Source organism: Xenia sp. Carnegie-2017, unplaced genomic scaffold (assembly GCF_021976095.1).
Source record: "Xenia sp. Carnegie-2017 unplaced genomic scaffold, XeniaSp_v1 HiC_scaffold_2, whole genome shotgun sequence".
NCBI lineage: Eukaryota > Metazoa > Cnidaria > Anthozoa > Malacalcyonacea > Xeniidae > Xenia > Xenia sp. Carnegie-2017.
Genome location: NW_025813482.1, coordinates 8,574,013 through 8,596,011, shown reverse-complemented (window position 1 = coordinate 8,596,011; position 21,999 = coordinate 8,574,013). Strand labels below are relative to the sequence as shown.

At 32.4% G+C, this 21,999-nt stretch overlaps 3 protein-coding genes across 5 annotated transcripts; 2 read left to right on the top strand and 1 right to left on the bottom strand.

The window, feature by feature from the left end:
• The first annotated feature begins 224 nt into the window (after positions 1-224).
• LOC124440101 (GPI ethanolamine phosphate transferase 2-like) lies at positions 225-4,927 on the top strand. 2 transcript variants are annotated; one of them, XM_046990421.1, is made up of 9 exons: positions 225-439; positions 625-673; positions 1,022-1,231; positions 1,598-1,928; positions 2,012-2,102; positions 2,377-2,858; positions 2,999-3,974; positions 4,125-4,352; positions 4,682-4,927. In XM_046990421.1, exons 1-9 carry the CDS (start codon positions 396-398, stop codon positions 4,905-4,907), a joined length of 2,637 nt encoding a protein of 878 aa, XP_046846377.1. In that variant the 5' UTR covers positions 225-395; the 3' UTR covers positions 4,908-4,927. The 2 variants fall into 2 exon arrangements, with proteins under 2 accessions (XP_046846377.1, XP_046846376.1); XM_046990420.1 differs by lacking the exon at positions 225-439 and having other exon boundaries at positions 657-673; positions 1,592-1,928.
• A 2,078-nt stretch (positions 4,928-7,005) lies between these two features.
• Positions 7,006-13,106, bottom strand: LOC124440588 (V-type proton ATPase 21 kDa proteolipid subunit-like). The gene is made up of 7 exons (XM_046990987.1): positions 12,921-13,106; positions 12,796-12,844; positions 12,254-12,337; positions 11,292-11,439; positions 10,774-10,828; positions 7,616-7,806; positions 7,006-7,354 (listed from the first exon to the last, which is right to left on the bottom strand). Exons 1-7 carry the CDS (start codon positions 12,997-12,999, stop codon positions 7,328-7,330), a joined length of 633 nt encoding a protein of 210 aa, XP_046846943.1. The 5' UTR covers positions 13,000-13,106; the 3' UTR covers positions 7,006-7,327.
• Positions 13,107-14,573: 1,467 nt separating this feature from the next.
• On the top strand, positions 14,574-21,286 carry LOC124439813 (NADPH oxidase 5-like). 2 transcript variants are annotated; one of them, XM_046990065.1, is made up of 16 exons: positions 14,574-14,702; positions 16,066-16,231; positions 16,360-16,454; positions 16,890-17,022; positions 17,155-17,246; positions 17,335-17,449; positions 17,567-17,726; positions 17,839-18,049; positions 18,129-18,529; positions 18,687-18,871; positions 19,037-19,228; positions 19,350-19,636; positions 19,702-19,837; positions 19,953-20,162; positions 20,310-20,576; positions 20,681-21,286. In XM_046990065.1, exons 2-16 carry the CDS (start codon positions 16,079-16,081, stop codon positions 20,810-20,812), a joined length of 2,769 nt encoding a protein of 922 aa, XP_046846021.1. In that variant the 5' UTR covers positions 14,574-14,702; positions 16,066-16,078; the 3' UTR covers positions 20,813-21,286. The 2 variants fall into 2 exon arrangements, with proteins under 2 accessions (XP_046846021.1, XP_046846022.1); XM_046990066.1 differs by having other exon boundaries at positions 14,581-14,695.
• The last annotated feature ends 713 nt before the right edge of the window (positions 21,287-21,999 follow it).

Genomic DNA, 21,999 nt, shown 5'->3' with positions numbered 1-21,999 from the left:
AAAACACACTTCATTCTTGTTTTAACAACTAGTTTAAGTTTAGAACCAGGAATTTCATCGGTAGAAATGCAGAATATTGAAAGAGGGAGAAATCAATGATCTTGTTAAGCCTATTAAGCCTAGTTTGTCCCAATGATCTCAAATAATGCAACCAATGTATTGCAGGCTCAAACCCTTCAATGGCGGCTTTTTATACATTGTTATACCTTTTCTTGTTTTGTGAAATCTTTGGTATTGGGTTGTTTTTAAAAGGCTTTTTTCCTTTGAAAGAAAACACCACTGGTTTTTCTACAAGTAATTCCAATGAAAATTTAGTTCGTCATAAATTTGATCGTTTGATTGTTGTCTTGGTTGATGCATTGCGAGCAGATTTTGTATTTGAAAATAATTCTTACATGGCTTTTACAAGCAACTTGATAAAAAATGGTGACACCTTTAGGTTGGTAAAATCACTATGACTTCGAAGTTCATAAAGTTAATAATTAAGTGTGCTGATGAGGTTTTGCTAATTAGAACTATAGTAACTAGGTTTTCTCATACATAGTTTGTACGTTGTTGGTTGTAATTTTCTTTATCCAATACACGTCTATTCAATATTTTTATTTTCACTTTCTGTTCATATAGTTTTCGTGCATATTCCAGCCCTCCAACTGTCACGATGCCCCGCATTAAGGTAAAAGAGACAAACTTGGCTGGCTTTTTCCATAAGCAATTGCAGTGCAGAGTGAATGCGTAAATTGTATTAAGTACTTGTGTAATCTAGAAAAGGCAAAATGGCCATTCTTCAGTCATTGTAATGTATCTAGTATTAAATTTTCAATGAAGATATATATTTAGTTTTATTAAGTTAATACAAAAGTGTTGGTTATTGACAAATCATAAATCACTTTTTTTGTTCAAGAACTACACTTCATTAGATTGCATCACAAAAAAACATTAGATTTTTGCTACATGATTACTCTTTAACTATAAAATGTACACTTGTTGATATTTTTACTATTTTTGTGTTTATTATCCACAGGCAATAACAACTGGAACTGTACCTGGTTTCATAGATGTCATTATGAATATTGACTCAAACGAATTGTCTGAAGATAATCTTATTGCACAAACAAAACAGTCAAATAAGAAAGTCATATTTTATGGTGACAACACTTGGATTAAGTTGTTTCCAAATCATTTCAGACGACATGATGGGACAACATCATTTTTTGTGTCTGACTATACAGAGGTAAAGAGAATTGTCTTTGTGTCTGACTATACAGAGGTAAAGAGAATTGTCTTTGATAAGACAAGTTTTAAATAGATGTTCTAGTCATACTTGTTCAAGTGTTTTTCATGAACATGTGGCTCTCCCAGTTACTAAATGGGGGGCATTCATATGTCCATGCTATAATCCATAAAAAGTTTATACAAAATATTGCCCTCCCTCCCTCCCTCTCATATATTAGGCTGCCCATGTCACCATTAAGGACCTGCTTCGTATTTGGATATGGTCTAGATTTCCACGTTATCGTATTATTCAGAAATCTTTAACATAGCACTAAATCATGGTTACTTTTTTGAAGTTCTGCAGTTAAATATGTCGTAGTTTTAGGTGGACGAAAACGTAACTCGACATGTTATACCAGAGTTAAACAAAAAGGATTGGGATGTTATGATCTTACATTATCTTGGACTGGATCATATAGGTCATCTTGCTGGACCAAATAGTCCACTTGTACGTCCAAAACTACGTGAAATGGATGAAATTATACATCGCATTTATGAAACGATAGTGCAACAGGATTTCAAGCGAAATATTTCAACGTTGCTGGTATTATGTGGTGATCATGGTATGAGTGACGGTGGCAGTCATGGAGGATCTTCTTTTGCAGAAACAACCACACCACTTGTGTTTATGAGCTCTCTTTTTGCCCAAGGAAAAGGTACAAAAAGCACGTTTACGTAGATAGTAGCTACATATACGTCGATTAACTGCTTTTTCGCTAATGGTAAAGTCTCTTTAAAGGAAACGTTTACGACGCAACAAAATGGGTTGATCAAATTGACATAACGCCAACATTGGCTCTTCTTCTTGGTCTGTCAATACCAAAGAACAGGTAAAAAAGTTGCATCATTGACAGCAATATTGAGATCCCCGCAATAGATCGAATATTTATTTATCTTGAATTTTTTCCAGTACAAATAGTTGTACAAATATTATAGACGTAACTAGTTGGTTTAATCCATGGTTTAATTACACAAATATCTAGACCCGAGAGCCATCGGAAATTTCCATCTGTAGTGAAACCGAGTTGAATAAATGTTTGAATCAGTCACAATTCAGAAAATACCATTTTGCCATCTACCTGAATTTTGTCTTTTATATTTTAGTTTTGGTATCTTAATCCCTGACCTGTTCAACTACCATTCTGTGAGAGAGCGATTAGAAGCTATACGTATGAACGCTTTACAAATTTCTACAGTTTACATGAGAAACACAAATAATGAGAGCGTTGTTGAGTTAGACCTTGCATTGCGGTTTCATGACGAGTTAATAAAGAAATTTGTTGATAAAAATCTTGAGAGGGACGCTGCAGTTGAGAAAATTGAAAAACTTTACTTCTCTGGAATGAAGAAAATGGCCGAAAAACTAACAAAGTTCATGTCTTCTTACGACTTTTATTCCCTGTATGTTGCAATATCACTGTTACTCCTTTGCTTCATAGGTTCTATATTTCTGCATCTTGAACTGTATCCCAAAATATTGTACGAATTCTTCCAAACTCACTTTTCTTTTCTTTCAATTGCATTCTTTGTATTTACAACTTTAATTTCCTACAGTCATTTTTATCTTTGCACATCTCCAAGACTAGGTAAGGAAACATTTTCTTTTCTACACATTTCACATTATGTCAATCTCCTGTTACAGTGTAAGTGTAAAATGTGATTAGAAATACTTGACGTCTGAATTTTAGTACTTGTATATTTTAAATATATTTTTTATCTTTTCAAGGAACGAGTGAAATATTATGTTCTTCTTCAACTCTTTCGTATTCACTATCCTGGACGTTTATCACCATAACAGTCATGGCGTCACTAAGTTTTCTTTCCATTGTAATCAACATCTATCATCATGGTGTACCAACATGGCACAGAGAATCCTCATATATCCTAAAAGGAACATGTACATTCCTTCTCCTTGGCATATTATTACACAACATAAGTTTGTTGTCTACGAGTTTTATTGAAGAAGAACATCAAACTTGGTATTTTTTAACAACTACCTACCACTCCATCGTATTTTTCAAAATATGTTCGGAAAGATGGAAAATGAACTATCAATTTTGTTCACCAGATAATGTTAAACGACCTACCAATAATACATCTTCAAGCGAAAGCACTGATAAGATTGTCTTACGGAATAATATGAGCAATCTAAAAGTCTGCGATCACACCTCAACTGTTACTATAACGGCATTGTGTGTATTCTTCCTGTTGATTTGCGATAGAACATTACGTAGTTGGAATCAAACAGGAATAAAATGGTCTGAGGAACCTGATATCGAAGATTGGTTAATCAATCCAGAAAGAAACATTGTGTTATCTTTATTAATCATCATTTCTTTAGTCGGGATAACTCTAATCCTGTTTGACAAAACCAGGATCAAGGATGATCCGTATGAATTCATTGCGTTTGTAAGTGAGATCATCAGTGTTTATATATTTCGGGCAACCACTGGCACAATTTCATTTCCTATTGTTGTTGAAAGTCGAAAAACTGGAAAAAATATTGCTAGATTTATCTACTGTTGTGTTATAGTAATGCTATTACGTCGTGTATTTGCTAAAACAAGAGCAGTTAACATTGGTGAATCAATTATCTGCGCATATGTATTATTGATAACTCTACTTTTAAGAACGCATAATATACCAACGGTGCTGATTATGTTACTGCAGGCTCGTATCCATCATCAAGTTGTATGGAGTAGGTGAGTATTTTAAGTTAATGTAGTCTTAAACACATCGTTATCATGACTACAAACATAATCTGCATCGTTCAAAATTTACTTGGGCTAAAGATAGGAAATTCTTTGTTCTTTGGTTTAATAAAGACAACATGTTTTTCATGATTTCTTTAGATGTTTTACAAACCTAGAAGTTATTCTTAGCGCTTATTATATGGGCTGGTTGACTTATTTTGCTCAAGGCAACTCAAACAGCTTAGCGACCGTTGATATTTCAGCTGGATACATAGGCTTAGGAGAAGATTATTGGCCGTTAACTGTTGCTCTTCTAACAACACTGGCCACTTTCTCTGGACCTCTTTTTTGGTTACTTCAAGCGATGACGTATATTTGCCGTCATAGGTAAAAAATAATGTACTTTAAAATATTTCAAATTCTAGGTGGGGACGTTTTTTGTATTGTGGCAATGATAACACGTTAAGAAATTTGGCAAACGACACAGAACTCCACTAATTATAGTAAATCTACCGAAGGACGACTGAATATGAAGGATGTTTGTTATGCCTATGACTAAATGGAATGAAGGATTAAATTTTGTAAAATGTTGCTTTCTGCACACTACATTCATGATATCGGAATTTAATCATTGATAAATCTATTAAGAATTATTTTGGTAAATTATGCGTCCCATCATTGATTCCGAAACAGCTAATTTCTCATTTTCTTTTTAGACTATGGTCGCTTTCAAAGTGTTTAAATGAGATGTGTACAGCTTTGTTGTTTATAAAATCTCTTAATCTCACAGTTTATACAATATTGTCATATATCAATTGTTATCATTTATTTATTTGGAGTGTGTTTGCACCAAAATTACTTTACGAAGCTGTCACAAGTCTAATATTTGCTATTTTTATTTTGGTCCTCTCTCTGTTTTCTCAAATGTGTAAAAAAAGTTAATAAATTAATTAACCAAAGAATTCTCAACAGACATTGCATTTATTATTAATATAAATCTATTACTATCATGAGTTCGGTCGGCCACACAGGATTGTTGTATGTCCGGAACGTAGAAAACTTTCATGCGTAAAATTAAAGTAAATGGTTTGAACCCGGGAGTATCGTTACATGTTTGTAAATGTAGATCGTCCAGGTTGGTATAGTCCTGAGAAGGACTGTTTTTGTTGTTGTTGACTGACGTTTCGACAACCTTAGCGGTAGTCATCTTCAGAGTCAAAAAATTCGTCAGAGTCAAAGAATTCAAAAAATCTTCAGAGTCATTTTTGATCTTACTTTGGAATACCCCATTCTTTGCACCATCTTTGGATCCCTATTTATCAATTGAGTTCCTCGGCCAGGAACACCCTGTTCTTTGCACCATCCTTGGATCCCTAGTTATCAATTGAGTTCCTCGGCCAGGAACCTAAATATTACTCAATAATTAAAATTTTGTTAGGATCGTTAGATGTTCTTAACGCAGGAAGCTTCGTGTGTGAAGGCGGTTAAAAATGACTTTTTTCATCAGTTCAAACAAAAACCCTACCTTAGCTTTTAAAACAACCTAAGATTCCTTAGGTTTTCAGTTTTCACATAAAATCCTAACAAAATTTTAATTATTGAGTAATATTTAGGTTCCTGGCCGAGGAACTCAATTGATAACTAGGGATCCAAGGATGGTGCAAAGAATGGGGTATTCCAAAGTAAGATCAAAAATGACTCTGAAGATTTTTTGAATTCTTTGACTCTGAAGAATTTTTTGACTCTGAAGATGACTACCGCTAAGGTTGTCGAAACGTCAGTCAACAACAACAAAAACAGTCCTTCTCAGGACTATACCAACCTGAACGATCTACATTTACAAACATGTAACGATATTCCCGGGTTCAAACCATTTACTTTATGCGTAAAATTAGTTGAAAACGATAATATAGCCTAGCCGGCCAGCTAGGATCGTTAGATGTTCTTAACGTAGGAAGCTTCGTGTGTAAAGGCATTTAAAAATGACTTTTCTTATCAGCTCAAACAAAAATCCTACCTTAGAACTGTTAAAATAACCTTCTATGAATTGACTAACTACAAAATATCACCACGAAGAAGGTGAATTAAATTCAACACCAAGAGAGTTTACATGAAGTATAATCACCACTAATCACATTACTGCATGGAAATATTGCAAGTTGAATGGAATAGTCACGATTTCATTCAACTATGCCTTTAAAATTAAAATCTCTACATTCTGAAAGATCCTGATTAAAAGTCTTATTTTTAAAAAAGAAATAACAAGAAAATCCACTTTATCGATCACTGTTCACGACACGTCAGATAAAATTGATTTAATACACCCTTAGGTTCGTAAAAAAAACGGAGCTTTAAACTTAGCTAGTAATGCGACAAAAATGTTTTTGTTCTTTTATTAGAAACATAATTATATGTTAATGAATAGTTTCTGATAGTGTTCTTTATTAAATTATCATACACTGTAGTAATTATACTAATGTAATTTCTTTTCAATCGAACAAATTCTCGATATTGTCTTTCCAAAAATAACCCATTCTTGAAATGACCCGGATCCCAGTGTCACTAAGTGACTTGAACGACTCAAAATATTCATTTCAACAATAGCCACAACGCTATGATCCTTCAAAAACGGATTTGATTTATGAGCACCATATCGCTTCGGTTTCAACTTGTTCATTACATATTTTTCATGCAGCTTTTTGACCTTGAGGTTTTTAGGATACAGAGTGTCAGAAGCAAAGTAACACAGGTCCGTCGACAAAAATACGCTCCCAATCTTATACTTTCGTTTTTTATGCATTTTGCAAAGTATATTTTTTATATTTTCCCACCCAATCAATATGGTTTTTACGTTTAAGTAAGAGTTGCAAGTAATAAACAAATCCTACGAACCACACACATTAATCTTTTATATACGTACTCGCTAGCTCATGTTTAGATGATATCATATTATCTAGAAGAACTAATACAAAATTTGTAAATTATTCATTTCTTTGGACATAAACTGTTTTTAAATCAACACTCAATAAGCAGAGAGATATTTTCAGAAGAAGTAAAGACCCTTTAATTGTAATACAACTTGATTTATTGGTTTTGTATTAATGTCAATCATTAAAAGTTAATATGCTTAAGACAAAAAATTATGAACACAACAAAATATCGTACGTAGATGTACTTTTTTGGTCTTTAGATTGTGTATATTCATGGTTTTGTAATTTAAATGATCACATAATCAAGTTGTGACATAAAATAAATCACATTGTTTATTTTTCAAACATCATAACAGCGGTGAAGACATAAATTGTTTATCCATAAATAAATGATATTACTTGAAGTATTAGGATGATACAAATAATCTTTTGTCAGAATGAAAAACTGGCACTGTTGGTCTAAAAAATTTGATTTCCCATGAGAAGTATTCATCTTATTATGACGTAATGTATCATCTTATTATGACGTAATGTACGTAAACGTAAAAATAAAGAAACAACTCGAATATATGATTTCATTTAGCATTGCAAGATTTGCGCGTTAGTGAGATGCATAAACTGTAAGATTTTGTACGTTTTAGTACACAAATACGTCTCTACTTCGGGTAAAATTAAAGTTGAAGTAACATATAACTCAACTCACAAAAAACATCTAAATACCTGAATGATGCCAACAATTACACCAAACAAACCAATTGCACTCCCAAAAATTTCCACAATTAAAATTTTCACAAACAATGCAGCATTCTGTGCATCAGCTAAAGCAGCACCACTACCAATAATACCAACACAAATACCGCATGATAAGTTAGAAAGACCAACAGTCAAACCAGCTCCAAATATCTTGTAAGCTAAACATGAAATTCTTAACGTTAAAATTCTCAACCAAAAATTAAAAAATAGGTTCGCAGAGCGCACAAGCGGCTACCTACAGCAGAACGTTTTATTGGGGAGTTTACGTTAAATACAGGGTTGTATAACCACAGACTTGTATAGTAATTATTAAAAAGAAAAAGAAAGTAAGAAAAAACAAACACATCCTAGTCCCATAGTTTTTTATGAGTAAAAATGAAACGATTCTTCTCTACGTAGAATAACACATACATACGTAGATAACACATACATACGTAGATAACACATACATACGTAGATAACACATACATACGTAAATAACACATACATACGTAGATAACACATAAATACGTAGAATAACACATACATACGTAGATAACACATACATACGTAGATAACACATACATAAGTAGATAACACATACGTACGTAGATAACACATACATACGTAGATAACACATACATACGTAGATAACACATACATACGTAGATAACACATACATACGTAGATAACACATACATACGTAGATAACACATACATACGTAGATAACATACATACGTAGATAACACATACATGCGTGGATAACACATACATACGTAGATAACACATACATACGTAGAATAACACATACATACGTAGAAAACACATACATACGTGAAAACACACATACGTAGATAACACATACATACGTAGATAACACATACATACGTAGATAACACATACATATGTAGAAAACACATACATACGTAGAAAACAATACATACGTAGATAACACATACATACGTGGATAACACATACATACGTAGAATAACACATACATACGTAGAATAACACATACATACGTAGAAAACACATACATACGTAGATAACACATACATACGTAGAATAACACATACATACGTGGATAACACATACATACGTGGATAACACATACATACGTGGATAACACATACATACGTGGATAACACATACATATGGATAACACATACATACGTAGAATAACACATGCATACGTAGATAACACATACATGCGTGAGATAACACATACATACTGGATAACACATACATACGTGGATAACACATACATACGTGGATAAACGCATACATGCGTGGATAACACATACATACGTGGATAACACATGCTGTGGATAACACATACATACGTGGATAACACATACATACGTGGATAACACATGCATACGTGGATAACACATACATACGTGGATAACACATACATATGCGTGGATAACACATACATACGTAGATAACACACATACGTGGATAACACATACATGGATGAAACACATACATACGTGGATAACACATACACGTGGATAACACGTACATACGTGGATAACACATACATACGTGGATAACACATACATACGTGGATAACACATACATGCGTAGATAACACATACATACGTGGATAACACATACATACGTAGATAACACATACATACGTAGATAACACATACTTACGTGGATAACACATACATACGTAGATAACACATACATACGTGGATAACACATACATACGTAGATAACATACATACGTAGATAACACATACATACGTGATAACACATACTTACGTGGATAACACATACATACGTGGATAACATACTTACGTGGATAACACATACATACGTGGATAACACATACACGTGGATAACACACATACGTGGATGCACGTACATGCGTGGATAACACATACATACGTAGATAACACATACATACGTGGATAACACATACACATACGTGGATAACACATACATACGTGGATAACACATACATACGTAGATAACACATACATACGTGGATAACACATACATACGTGGATAACACATACATACGTGGATAACACATGTACATACGTAGGATAACACATACATGCGTGGATAACACATACATACGTGGATAACGTACATGCGTGGATAACACATACATACGTGGATAACACATACATCGTGGATAACACGTACATACGTAGATAACACATACATACGTAGATAACACATACATACGTAGATAACACATACATGCGTGGATATACATACATACGTGGATAACACATACATACGTGGATAAACATGCTTACGTGGATAACACATACATACGTGGATAACACATGCATACGTGGATAACACATACATACGTGGATAACACATACATACGTGGATAACACATACATACGTAGATACATGCATGCGTGGATAACACATACATACGTAGATAACACATACATACGTGGATAACACATACATACGTAGATAACACATACATACGTGGATAACACATACATGCGTGGATAACACATACATACGTGGATAACACATACATGCGTGGATAACACATACATGCGTGGATAACACATACATACGTGGATAACACATACATACGTAGATGTACATACATACGTAGATAACACATACATACGTAGATAACATACCACGTAGATAACATACGTGATAACGCATACCGTAGATAACACATACATACGTAGATAACACATACATACGTAGATAACACATACATACGTAGATAACACATACATACGTGGATAACATACATACGTAGATAACACATACATACGTAGATAACACATACATACGTAGATAACACATACATACGTAGAATAACACATACATACGTAGATAACACATACATACGTAGATAACACATACTTACGTAGATAACACATACATACGTAGATAACACATACATACGTAGATAACACATACATACGTAGATAACACATACGTACGTAGAATAACACATACTTACGTAGATAACACATACTTACGTAGATAACACATACATACGTAGATAACACATACTTACGTTGACGTATTCTTCAGTAACATGAAAACACGAAGCAAGTACATAATATTTTATTGAGAATCTGAAACATTTCATAACTAATTTTTACATCTTGGTATATTAACAAACAAATAGTTCACATACCTGCACCATATAATTCTCGCTTTTTAACTTCATCAATATCTTGTAAACTACCATTCTAAAAATAACAGGAGATTACATGAATATAAATGTCACCAAATACTACATGAGTTAGCACAAAGTCTACTTAGCAATACATGTGAATTTGATAAATTTGAGTATAGCTTTCATTTTTCCACAAAATTTGGGAGAAGATTTTGTGGTACATGAACAACAATATTGGATGATAAAATTACAAATTGCAAGGATTAAATTCTGTCAATCATGTAATGAAATAATGATAAATACTCTAACCATCTTATCATTTGTTCTACATTGCCATTTGTACTGCCAGAGGATGGAATATACGTAGCAATTTAACAGCGCACATCCTTTGGAGTCGTTGTAGTCTTTACAAACCTCACTCATGCATGTTTATACATAATTGAAATTAAAACTATGACTAAAATGGTGAACTTTTTATGTAAAGACTAAATATTTTCCAGGTAATCTAAACAATTTGCTTTCATTAAACCACAAACCTCCACTTTTTGTACCAACACAATAGCCATGATTATGCCATAAATTGCAACTGCCTCACAGAATATAATACTAACAAGATTTCTTGTTTTAATCCTGGGTGCTTTGACTCCTGCCCCAAGAATACTTACACCAGTTGTAAAAATCCCCCTATGAAAACACAAAATAACAAAGCTCACTGACATACACAACTTACTTCAAATTTTTCATTCACCCAAATCACCACCTGCAGTAAAAACTGATTTCAAAGTTTTAAGACCCACACCTTTACTATTTAATACAGTGTTGGGTGCTCCCTGGTAATAGGGGGGACAATAAATTGTTAATAAGATAACAGATCTACGTAATAATAGGGTGTACAATGGATCACTGTTGATATTGCAAATTTATTAATGCATTGTGAAATGCATTATCAAGCTAATTTAAAATATTAAATTTATGCTAATTATTTAGTAGGCTTTTATTCTCAATATATTTATGTTATTTACCAGTTCAATTTATTTGAAAAGAGGTGTTTTCACTAACAGAAAAGCAGCCAAAGATGCACATTGTCTATCACAGTTTCTTTCACAAATAATTTATATAATTACATCTTTTTGAAGATTTTGCTTACCTAAAGATGCTTGAACTGTACTACATATTTATAACTATAGTTTTGAAAGTTTTAACTTTAATTTCAATACTGATTTTCAAGCAATGCTTGGTATATATACCAGATTGATAGATCCAGTACTATATTAACAAACCTCAGCTATTGTTGCTATTGATACTCCATGGCATATCTCAAATTATGTTCAACAACTGTTCATTTTAATATATCATTCACAATTTAGTACACTAACAAGTAATTTAGCCAATCATAGGTAAAGTTTCATAGATATAATGCAAGTAATGCAATTTTGCTACCATCAGTTTAAACCTTGGACATTAAATGATGAACAAGGTAAAATAATTCTCACTATACCATGCAGCACCAACAACGGAAAGTGAAACAGCCAATCCAGAGCCAATACAAGCCCACATGAATGGTGAAGAAGATGAAAGAACCCTAAGAAGTTCAAGAAAAAATAATCACAACACTTGAGTTAAAATCAAAAATTACCAAATATTCTATTGAAGTACAAGGATTTGAGACTGGAAAATTTGTAAGCTTCCTACCTGAGATCAAAATTTTAAAGAAATTTAGGATATGTGACTATTGTTTTTGAATGGCCGAAATGCAAATGTTGCATTTGCCTGTAATATGATATTTTAGTTTTTTCCTAACAATTACGTACCAATACGAAGGTTTTAGCACCATACTTGCCAAAAATATCACATTTTTTAAAATTTGCAAAATTTTCATTGTTTTCAATCATAATAAGACGTATCAATTAAACAGTTTATTTTGTGAAATCCGTCTAACGAATTAATGAAGGTACGTACGTATCAGACGAGACTACGAAGAAATATCACAAATCGTCAGTAACATAGATAAATTATCTGTCAAATGACATATATACATACCATCCAATATCAAAACGTCCTCCCTGACCAGTCAAAACATAATACAAACCTAGGAGGAAAAATTTACAAAATGATTTGATAAATCTGCACTTTTCAATTTTCATCATCTAGAACTCGACACTAACCAACGGCTGTAATTATAAATGTTGCTAGATATGAGACATATAAATGGTACGATAAACTGCTTGATGTTCCATAAGCCATTATTAATAAAAAGAAAATTCCAAACTACTTTTCACAAAATCTACTGAGGTTGACATTGACTTTCCACCATCTTGAACTTAATTGTGATCATTGTCACATGACCACCGGGATTTGTGCGTGGTAAAACCACGCGTTGCAGGCATATCACGCGAGGTACGTGCAAAATGGCAAATCGGATACATTTCTTTGGAGTATGTTTTTTCTTACTTCCGTGTAGTATTTAAGAAAAAATACTATTTTTGTAAAGCAAATATATAGAAAATTACCTTTTTATATCTTACACAAGTTGTGGCAGCTTTCGTAAGATATAAAAAGGTAATTTTCATAAAGATTCACGTGGACTCTAGGCCAACTAATTTTCAAGAAGAGCAGTAGTTTGAATCGCGTATTGATGCGTATAGGTTTTTGAAATATCTTCTGCCATGGCTAAATTTAGATACAAACAACCTATATTACCTTTAATGCAAACTGCAAGTCTGTTAGAGTTTTTGGTTAAAATAGTGGACGTAGTGTTTGTTGCGAAGTAAATTGAGTCAATTCAATTAACAATTAATTTATTCTGAACAAATTAAATAAATGGTTTCAACTGATGGTTATATATGGTCGTCAAATGTTCGTTTTTTAACTTGAGTTTTGATTTCTTTAAGCTAAACTTTAATTGTTTTTGTTTGTTTATGTTTCGTTATGTGTAATTAGATTTCCTTTAATGACTCTGATGAATATTGCTATATCTGAACAGAGAATTTGTTATTCTTCAATGTCAACAATATCAGGCCTTTTATTTTTGTTAGGACGGTTCAGCAAAATATTGGTTGACAGGGGGAAGTATTTAAAGACCAGTTGAGATTGCGTAGCAATATACGTATTATAAAAATTGCGGATTTCAAATGATCTTTGTCATTTATCTATGGCTTAAACATATACTTATATATACGTTAACACATTTTTATAAAAAAGTTTCACACAGTACAAATTTGTTCATCTTATTTTAAAGTACTTGCTTATTTATTCCTGGTTTCTCAACGTGCGAACAAGCACGATTTTGCTTAAAATTATTCAATGTTTGGCGGCAACGCAGTTTTCTACACAAATATAGGTAGAATTAATACAATTTGTTACCTTAGCTACACCATTTGATCAAATTTGTTGAAACGAAAGCTTCCTAACAATAAGATTAGACCTGCAACGGAAACCGCCCCGCTCTTGACACAAGTTATATAACTACATGTCCTTGTTTAGTATACTACAATTATTAATCAGCATTTTTTAGTCGAAACTAAGGAATTGTCTCATTCCTAAGTTGTCTTATACTTTCATGCAACACCATAAGACAATTTTCGTGACATTTCTAAATCATCTTCAACGTTTTGTATGTCTCCTAGTGTTATGAAAATTAGATGTTATGGCTTGTAATTTATTCAGAATTATAATATGAGGAAATTGTACACGGCAGGGTGTTTCACATTATTTTAATATTTATCTTCACAATAGGCGACAGGAACAGGCAACCAACGCAACTTTCCTGTCGTCAACCCATTAATTAAGGAAGCACGTATCTTTAAAAAAGTGATCAAAACCGACTGTCTAACACTCTTACACAGTATATCAGGGTGTCAAGAAGGGAAAACGAGTCTCGTGAATTATAAAACTGGAAGGATTTCAAAAGATAGAAAAGTTAAAAGAGGACTGTGCTTAAGTAAGAGGTAACAGAAATAAATGATTAATTAATGAAAAACCAGATGAAGGTTTAATTTATTGAAATATGAATAGAGACATGGTCTTATTATTTACATTTAATGAAAGTGCGTTTTTACGAGCTATAAAATTTGATGTGAAATTAGCTATAAGCCTATAAAACAGGTGCTGCTCTTTATGCTATAAAACTTTCTGTTAATAAATTTTTATCTTAAATAAATCTTTCCATATGATGTCAGACTCATTCAATAAATCACAAATAACTTGACAGAATGGCCACAGCTTGATTCTTAACGTTGTTTATGCAACAAATTAATTAAAAAGTTTTCTTCGATGAACAGTATTAGCTAAAAGAAAATTTTTCAAGCATTTTGTAAGTACTTTTTAGCTTTGACGACATGGCTATATCTTCCACGTATGTCATTAATGTAATAAAAGAAATTAACTTTTGAGTTTTGGAGTATTTACATTGGAGAAATTTTGATTGTTGTATTTATATAGATGAATAAGTTGAATGAACAAAGTAATTTCAAATTTAAAACAATAATTTCTTGAAAATGGCAAATAATCAATGGCGCCTGAGTTTTGTCTTTAGTTTTGTCTTTTTTTACGTGGTTTCCTTGTTTCTTCACGTTTCAAAGTGTTTTCTTGCCAGTATTTTGCGTTTTGTGCCGTGATGTATGGATCATAAAACACTGGAATGATAATTGACCCAAAGCAACATAATGAGTATATTAATAGCACCAACATTATGGCATCATTAGCACGTAACAATGCTATTTTAAAATGAAGCTTGTTATCTATAAGTTGAGATAAGTAAATGAGAGTTTTTATGAAGGCAAAAGTTTAGCAAATAACAGAACCAAATACCAAACAAAAAAGCTTTATTTTCGATAAAAAATGAAGTTATTAGAATCGAACTTATTTCTGATTCCTCTTCAAAGTTATATAATTCTTACTGGATGGATACTTTTTAACCAATTAAATTAGTTCAAAAACAATACTGATAATTTCCTGTGTTAATAAAAACTCTTTGTGTAGCGTTGCACGCTGTAACTATAACAAAGATTTTGACATCCTAAATTGCAAACTGAAAGTATCATAAACTATCTTATTTTAGAAAAGTATTATAAAAATTTGTCATAAAAATGTCTGTGAGTCATGTAAGAAAAACAAACACTTAGCATTTATCATAGACAACAAGAGTTAATGTATTTATAATTATTTATGTTATATAACTTATATATTGATGCCGAATATGGGAATTTGAGAAGGACATTCGATGTTAAACAACGTTATAATTGCATATAATTAACATAAAGTGAAGAGTAAAAAATATATTACAGTTTATTTTTTTATCTTTATCAAAAGTCGCAGAAAGAAAATGGAGAACAACCTAGCTGTTAGCACTGTCGCCATTCCAATGGATAGTTATGACCGCCGACCTTCAGCATGGTTCAGGGAAAGTTTTGGATTATTGGGAAAATATGGAAAAATTTCTAAAGAACAATTTGTTAGAGCGTCTTGTGATATAGGGGTAGGTATATAAATGTGAGACAAGATATTCATGAAAAATTGTAAAATCCTATTTAGTCAATGAAAAAGCATTTTTCTTATTTTTAACAAAGTACGATGGCATAACACATTTACATAATTTTTCAATAGGATTTAAGCTCAAAGTTGTATGGCATGTTTGATCCAAAAAATGTTGGATATGTACAAGTTCAAGAAGTTGTTGGTTCTTTTAGATTGTTATATCTGTAAGTATCTACATACGGGCCCAGGCACGCTCAGTTTTCACATAACATATTAGAGATGCAGGTATATTTGATAAAACAATATGTCGGATTTTCTGCTTGACAACATACTAAATACGCGCATGAACCAGGGGCGAGGAACATTGATAATCGGGGGGGGCTATATTCATATATTCATATCTTATAATCCGTAAACACAATTGATTTCAATGGAAACTAATAAAGTGAAGCATGCATATATGAATAATAGCCCCCTCCCCAACTATCAATGTTCCACCGCCCTTGGCTTGAACTATTGAGTTGTGACTAAATCTTTATATCAGTGACGATCACTTAAGTTAGTTAGCACGCCTTGGTTGTTTCTAATAACTCAAATACATAACATACTAATTGTAACTTCAGGTGAAACTAATTTTTCTGCCTCAATTTACCCCGCAGACGGAGCAAAACTGGTAATGGAAAAGCAAACACAAAATCATTCATTTGGTTAAGGAATAGTGTGGAGTATCTAGCAGATTCGAATGGCAATATTCCATCTGAAAAACTAAAAGAAGAAATGACGAAAGCAAAAGTACGTAGAATAAGACAAAAGCAAGTCAGCAAAATCGCAATCTTGCTGAGTTGAAGCAACATCTGCGAAAATTCGAAAGATTTTTTTGATTTTTTACGAGTTTTTTTTCAAATATTCTTCTTTGTTTTTTAGTTTATGGAGAATTTTTTTAAGCTTTTGGATGTTAATAATGAGGGCGAAATTAGTTTGAGCCAAATTGTTGCAGCAATCGACAGAATTGAATGGTATAAAATAAGTGTGATATTTTTTCTGTGTTCCAGTTAAAACGTTGTCATGCAGTCATTTTTATTTTAATTTTTTTAAATTACGTAGCTCCTCGACAGATTCCAAGTGGTATGAATGGATCGAAGAAAAATTTTCAGTGGACAGCAATGAATCACGTTTAATCACTCTAAAGCAATTTAAGAAAGGACTTCACATTGAAAAGGTACATAAAATGAAATAGCCATTTTGAGAAATTTTATTATCTGTTATAGAAATGTGCGGTTCAAAACTAGAATCTGTTATTCTGGCAATGTAAATTTCTGATTTTTCTATTTTCTAGAGTTTTTTTGCCGAACGATTTTTCCATTTGTTTAAAACGGACTTAGTTGAGGAGGCAGATTCAATTTCAATGAAAGATTTGTGCCAGGGACTAGAAATGTTAACGAATGGAAGTCAAATAGAAAAGTTGAAGTTTTTATTTAAAGTTTATGATATTGATGGTGAGTTTTTAGTTCGTAAAAACATTGAAAAAAATATCGGCAGTTTCATGAAAGGAGATGCAGTTTTTGTAATGACTTACAATACCTGATAAAAACGATAATATTTTTATAGGCAATGGTAAGCTTGATCGGAATGAAATGAAAACAGTTCTGGAATCATGTGTTGAAGAAAGTTCTTTAAGCATGGATCAGCAACAAGTTGAAGATCTAACAGACGTTTTGTTTGAAGAGTCTGACAAAGAAGGAAAAGGATTTATTACATTTGATGAGCTGCAAAGTTTTCTTGATAAATTTCCAGGAATTGCCGAAAACCTGACCATCAGGTCTGTTTTTTAAATTAGATTGCTTTAAGCATTTCCCAATTACCAATCATATTAATTATAAATTTTTTTAAATTTAAAGTGCTGGTAAATGGTTGACCCCACCTCAAAAGTCAAAGAAGAAAACAGTCTCAAGTTATATTCCAAAATATTTTACTTGGAACTACATTAGCAACAACCCGGAACGCGTGGGTTTTATTACTTTTTATCTTCTTATTAACGCTGCCCTTATGGTATGGGTTGGCATTGAAAGAGCACCAATGGGAGTATTTGTTGTTTTGGCCAGAATCCATGGCATGTGTTTGAATCTTAACTGCACATTTATTTTTGTGCTCATGTTAAAAATGAGCTTGACTTGGCTAAGATCAACGTCGTTGAGGAAAATACTGCCGATAGATGATCATATAATGTTTCATAAACTCGTTGGTCTCTTTATTATCTATCTCAGTTTTGGTCATACATTGGGTCATGTTGGCTTTTACAGTAAGCATAAATCTCATATTTTCAATTGTCATTTTAACTTCAAATAAAAAACTGAAACACATGGAATGATATAAAATATAGAAAGAATTGCAGTGATGAAAATTGTATCCCATAAACTGATAAACAAGACATTTATATTGATTTTTGTTATTGTTAGTTGACACACCAGGAATGAAAGATAACAATGCAACATTAGCTGTTTGGGAATATCTTTTTACAACACGAGGAAAGCAAGGATGGTTTGAAAACCTTGCTGGAATCACAGGAGTTATTTTAATACTTATACTCGTCATTATGGGGATTTTTTCTTTGCCATTTGTTCGAAGGAGTGGACATTTTGAGGTGAATAACTAAAAAGGTTCTTTAGTCTAAATTCATGAGCAAGATTGTAAACTTTTGACAGTTATAGTATAGTCATAACAACGTGTGAAGACTTTGTTATCAACTTTTTGTTTTATTTCATGTTTCTGGATATGGCCATCACGAAAACACTTTAATTTTTTTCAGATATTTTACTGGACTCATCATCTTTTCATCGCATTCTGGATATTAATTATACTTCACGCTCCAAATTTCTGGAAATGGATTATTGTTCCAGGAATCCTTTATATAGTCGAAAGAATAATTCGTCTACGATGGTTCAACCTCGCAAGATATGGACGAACGTTTATTGAAGAAGGAATCACTTTACCATCTAAGGTGGATGAACGATAAACAATTTGGATGAATACATAAAGTTTCTTGCATAAATTTTCCGTAATCTGGATACACAATATTTAAGAAGAAAACAATCGCAAACTTCATTTTTTTTTTGTCTTAGGTAACACATCTTGTAATCACAAGACCTCCAAACTTTAACTTCAAACCAGGAGATTATGTTCATATCAATATTCCAGAAATTGCTAGTAATGAATGGCATCCATTTACAATAAGCAGTTCTCCAGAACAAGAAGACGTTTTATGGGTACATGTGAGAGGTGTTGGTACATGGACCAAAAAGTTGTATGACTACTATGAAAAAGAAATTGACAATGAAGAACAAAATGAAGGTAAAAAAAGGTCAACCATCAGACGAGAAAGAACTCATCGGGCAAAAGATCGTGATAGGTAATGTGTGATATTCTTTTCTTGTTAAACTGCAACTTTTTAAGAAATGTATTTTTTCTTTTTAGATATAAAGAAGACATTGGTGAAGACAATGATGGAGTTGTATCGGAAAACAATGATAATAATGAGATAAAAGAATCGGAGAACACAATGACAGTTAGACGTCGCAAGTCACCTTCACAAAATCGAAAGAAATTGAGAGTTAGTATTTATTAAACTATTATCATATAACCTTTTGACAGACATATCTAAACAGTTGAAGAGAAATTTTATAACCTCTTCCTCTCTGCTAACAATAACAAATTTCATCCTTCAGATTTATGTCGACGGGCCGTATGGAGCACCCTCAGTTCATATCTTTGAAGCTGAGCATGCAGTATTGATTGCCGGCGGTATCGGTGTTACACCATTTGCTTCCATTCTTCAAAGTATAATGAAGAAAGTTCAAAGTGCAACTAACGATTGTCCACTTTGTCACCATAAATGGGTTGGAGCAATGCCTCAAGGATTGCAAAAACTTAGAAAGGTTAGTTAATGAAGATCTAGTTGATTAAAGAATGAAGTATTTGTTTTAATGTGGCATATTGACAAAAACAAACAAAAACAAAAACAAAAACAATAATTTGCTTCTTCACTATGTAGTTTTTATTTCACTGATTAATGTCATGTTTAGGTTGATTTCTACTGGATAAATCGTTGCCAGCGCTCATTTGAATGGTTTCTTAGTTTAATGAATGAAATAGAAGTTCAACAATGCTGTCAAGGTTTGAAGAAAAATTTCATCGACATGCACATACACATGACGTCAGCTTTAAAAAAAGATGATATGAAAGGACTGGGTCTACAGTTAGCATTAGATTTAATTCATGAAAAGAATTCTGTGGATATGATTACTGGCTTGAGAACGAAAACATCACCAGGAAGGCCTAACTGGGATAAGGTAACGATAAATTATAAAAATCTAATTCTTAATGCATTATTATATATAACCTTTTTCTGAGAAATAAATGAAAAACTTTTAGCTAATTATCTGTTTTGTTATAGGAATTCGAAAGGCTTTACAATGAAAAACAAGGCAAAGTAACTGTGTTTTTTTGCGGTGCACCAGTCATGGGCAAAGTGATCAAAGTTTACTGCAGAAAATATGGATTTGGGTTTCGAAAAGAAAATTTCTAATTCCAAATCGCGATGTTACCAACAATATTTACTCGTAAATGAAAAACAGCATAACAAAAATTCAGTCTCTGGTAGAAAACATACGATAATTTCTGATATAAATTCATTGACAGTAAAAGAAATATAGCAAATGACATTTGTATAACAAATGAAATTGTAAGAAAACCTACGATATGAATCATAACAGTCATAGTTAAATGTATATAGGTTTGTCTGTAAATTAATTTAAAGAAAAGCATTAATTGCTGATATACAAACATAGCACAAATAAATAGGAAAGACAGCATGGTCAAATAGTACGTATTTACTATACATATTTCTAGCCAAAGAATATACTGTAGTATTGTATACAAAGAAAAACACTTGGTGTAGCAACTTTAGAAACATTTTTCATACGATATATTCAACGTTCAACTTTTTCCAACTGACACTTTTATGAAATATAATAGAAAACATCATCTTGTAAACTAAAAATCTTGATTGTTTGAAGTATGTTTAGAGTATTTATGTTTTTCATGCATGAATTATTGACATGTATAGTTTTTACAGCAAGTTTTGGGACAAAAGAGCATTCGCAGTACGTTTCACAATGAAATATTTCAAGACAAAAATATTAAATTCCAAGAGAATAAAAACGCCATACATATGTCATGTTGCAGAAAGTAATTCATGGTGGATTCTCTGTCTATCGTAAAAAATTGAAATTTCCTAAGCACGGTAAACGTGTAGTACCGCAAGTTTTTTTATTTGATGCAATCAATGTTTTAAAAGAGACGTTTCTTCTAGCTGATTTTTAATCCTTTTCACATTACCACTACATTTTTCACAGCCAAACGTATATTTTCATGAAATAGCGAGAAACTTGCCAAGCGGGAAACGGATTCGTATTAGAGAAACAACTTTATACATTTTTCCTTATAAATATGAGTATATTTTTTCCTGTTCATCACACCTAACTCACTGTAATCTAACACTAACAGGTACTCTCCCAATATGCAAATCTTTGTATATATATAAAAACACACATGGACCATTTTAACTACTAGTCTGATGATGTCTTGTGTTAAGACGAAACGTTACTGTCATTAAACTTTATAAAATAAACACAATGAAACGCGTGCGCTGATTGGTCTAGAGCTGTGTTTGCATTAGCCTGTGCAAAACACATCTGAGCTCAACCAATCAAA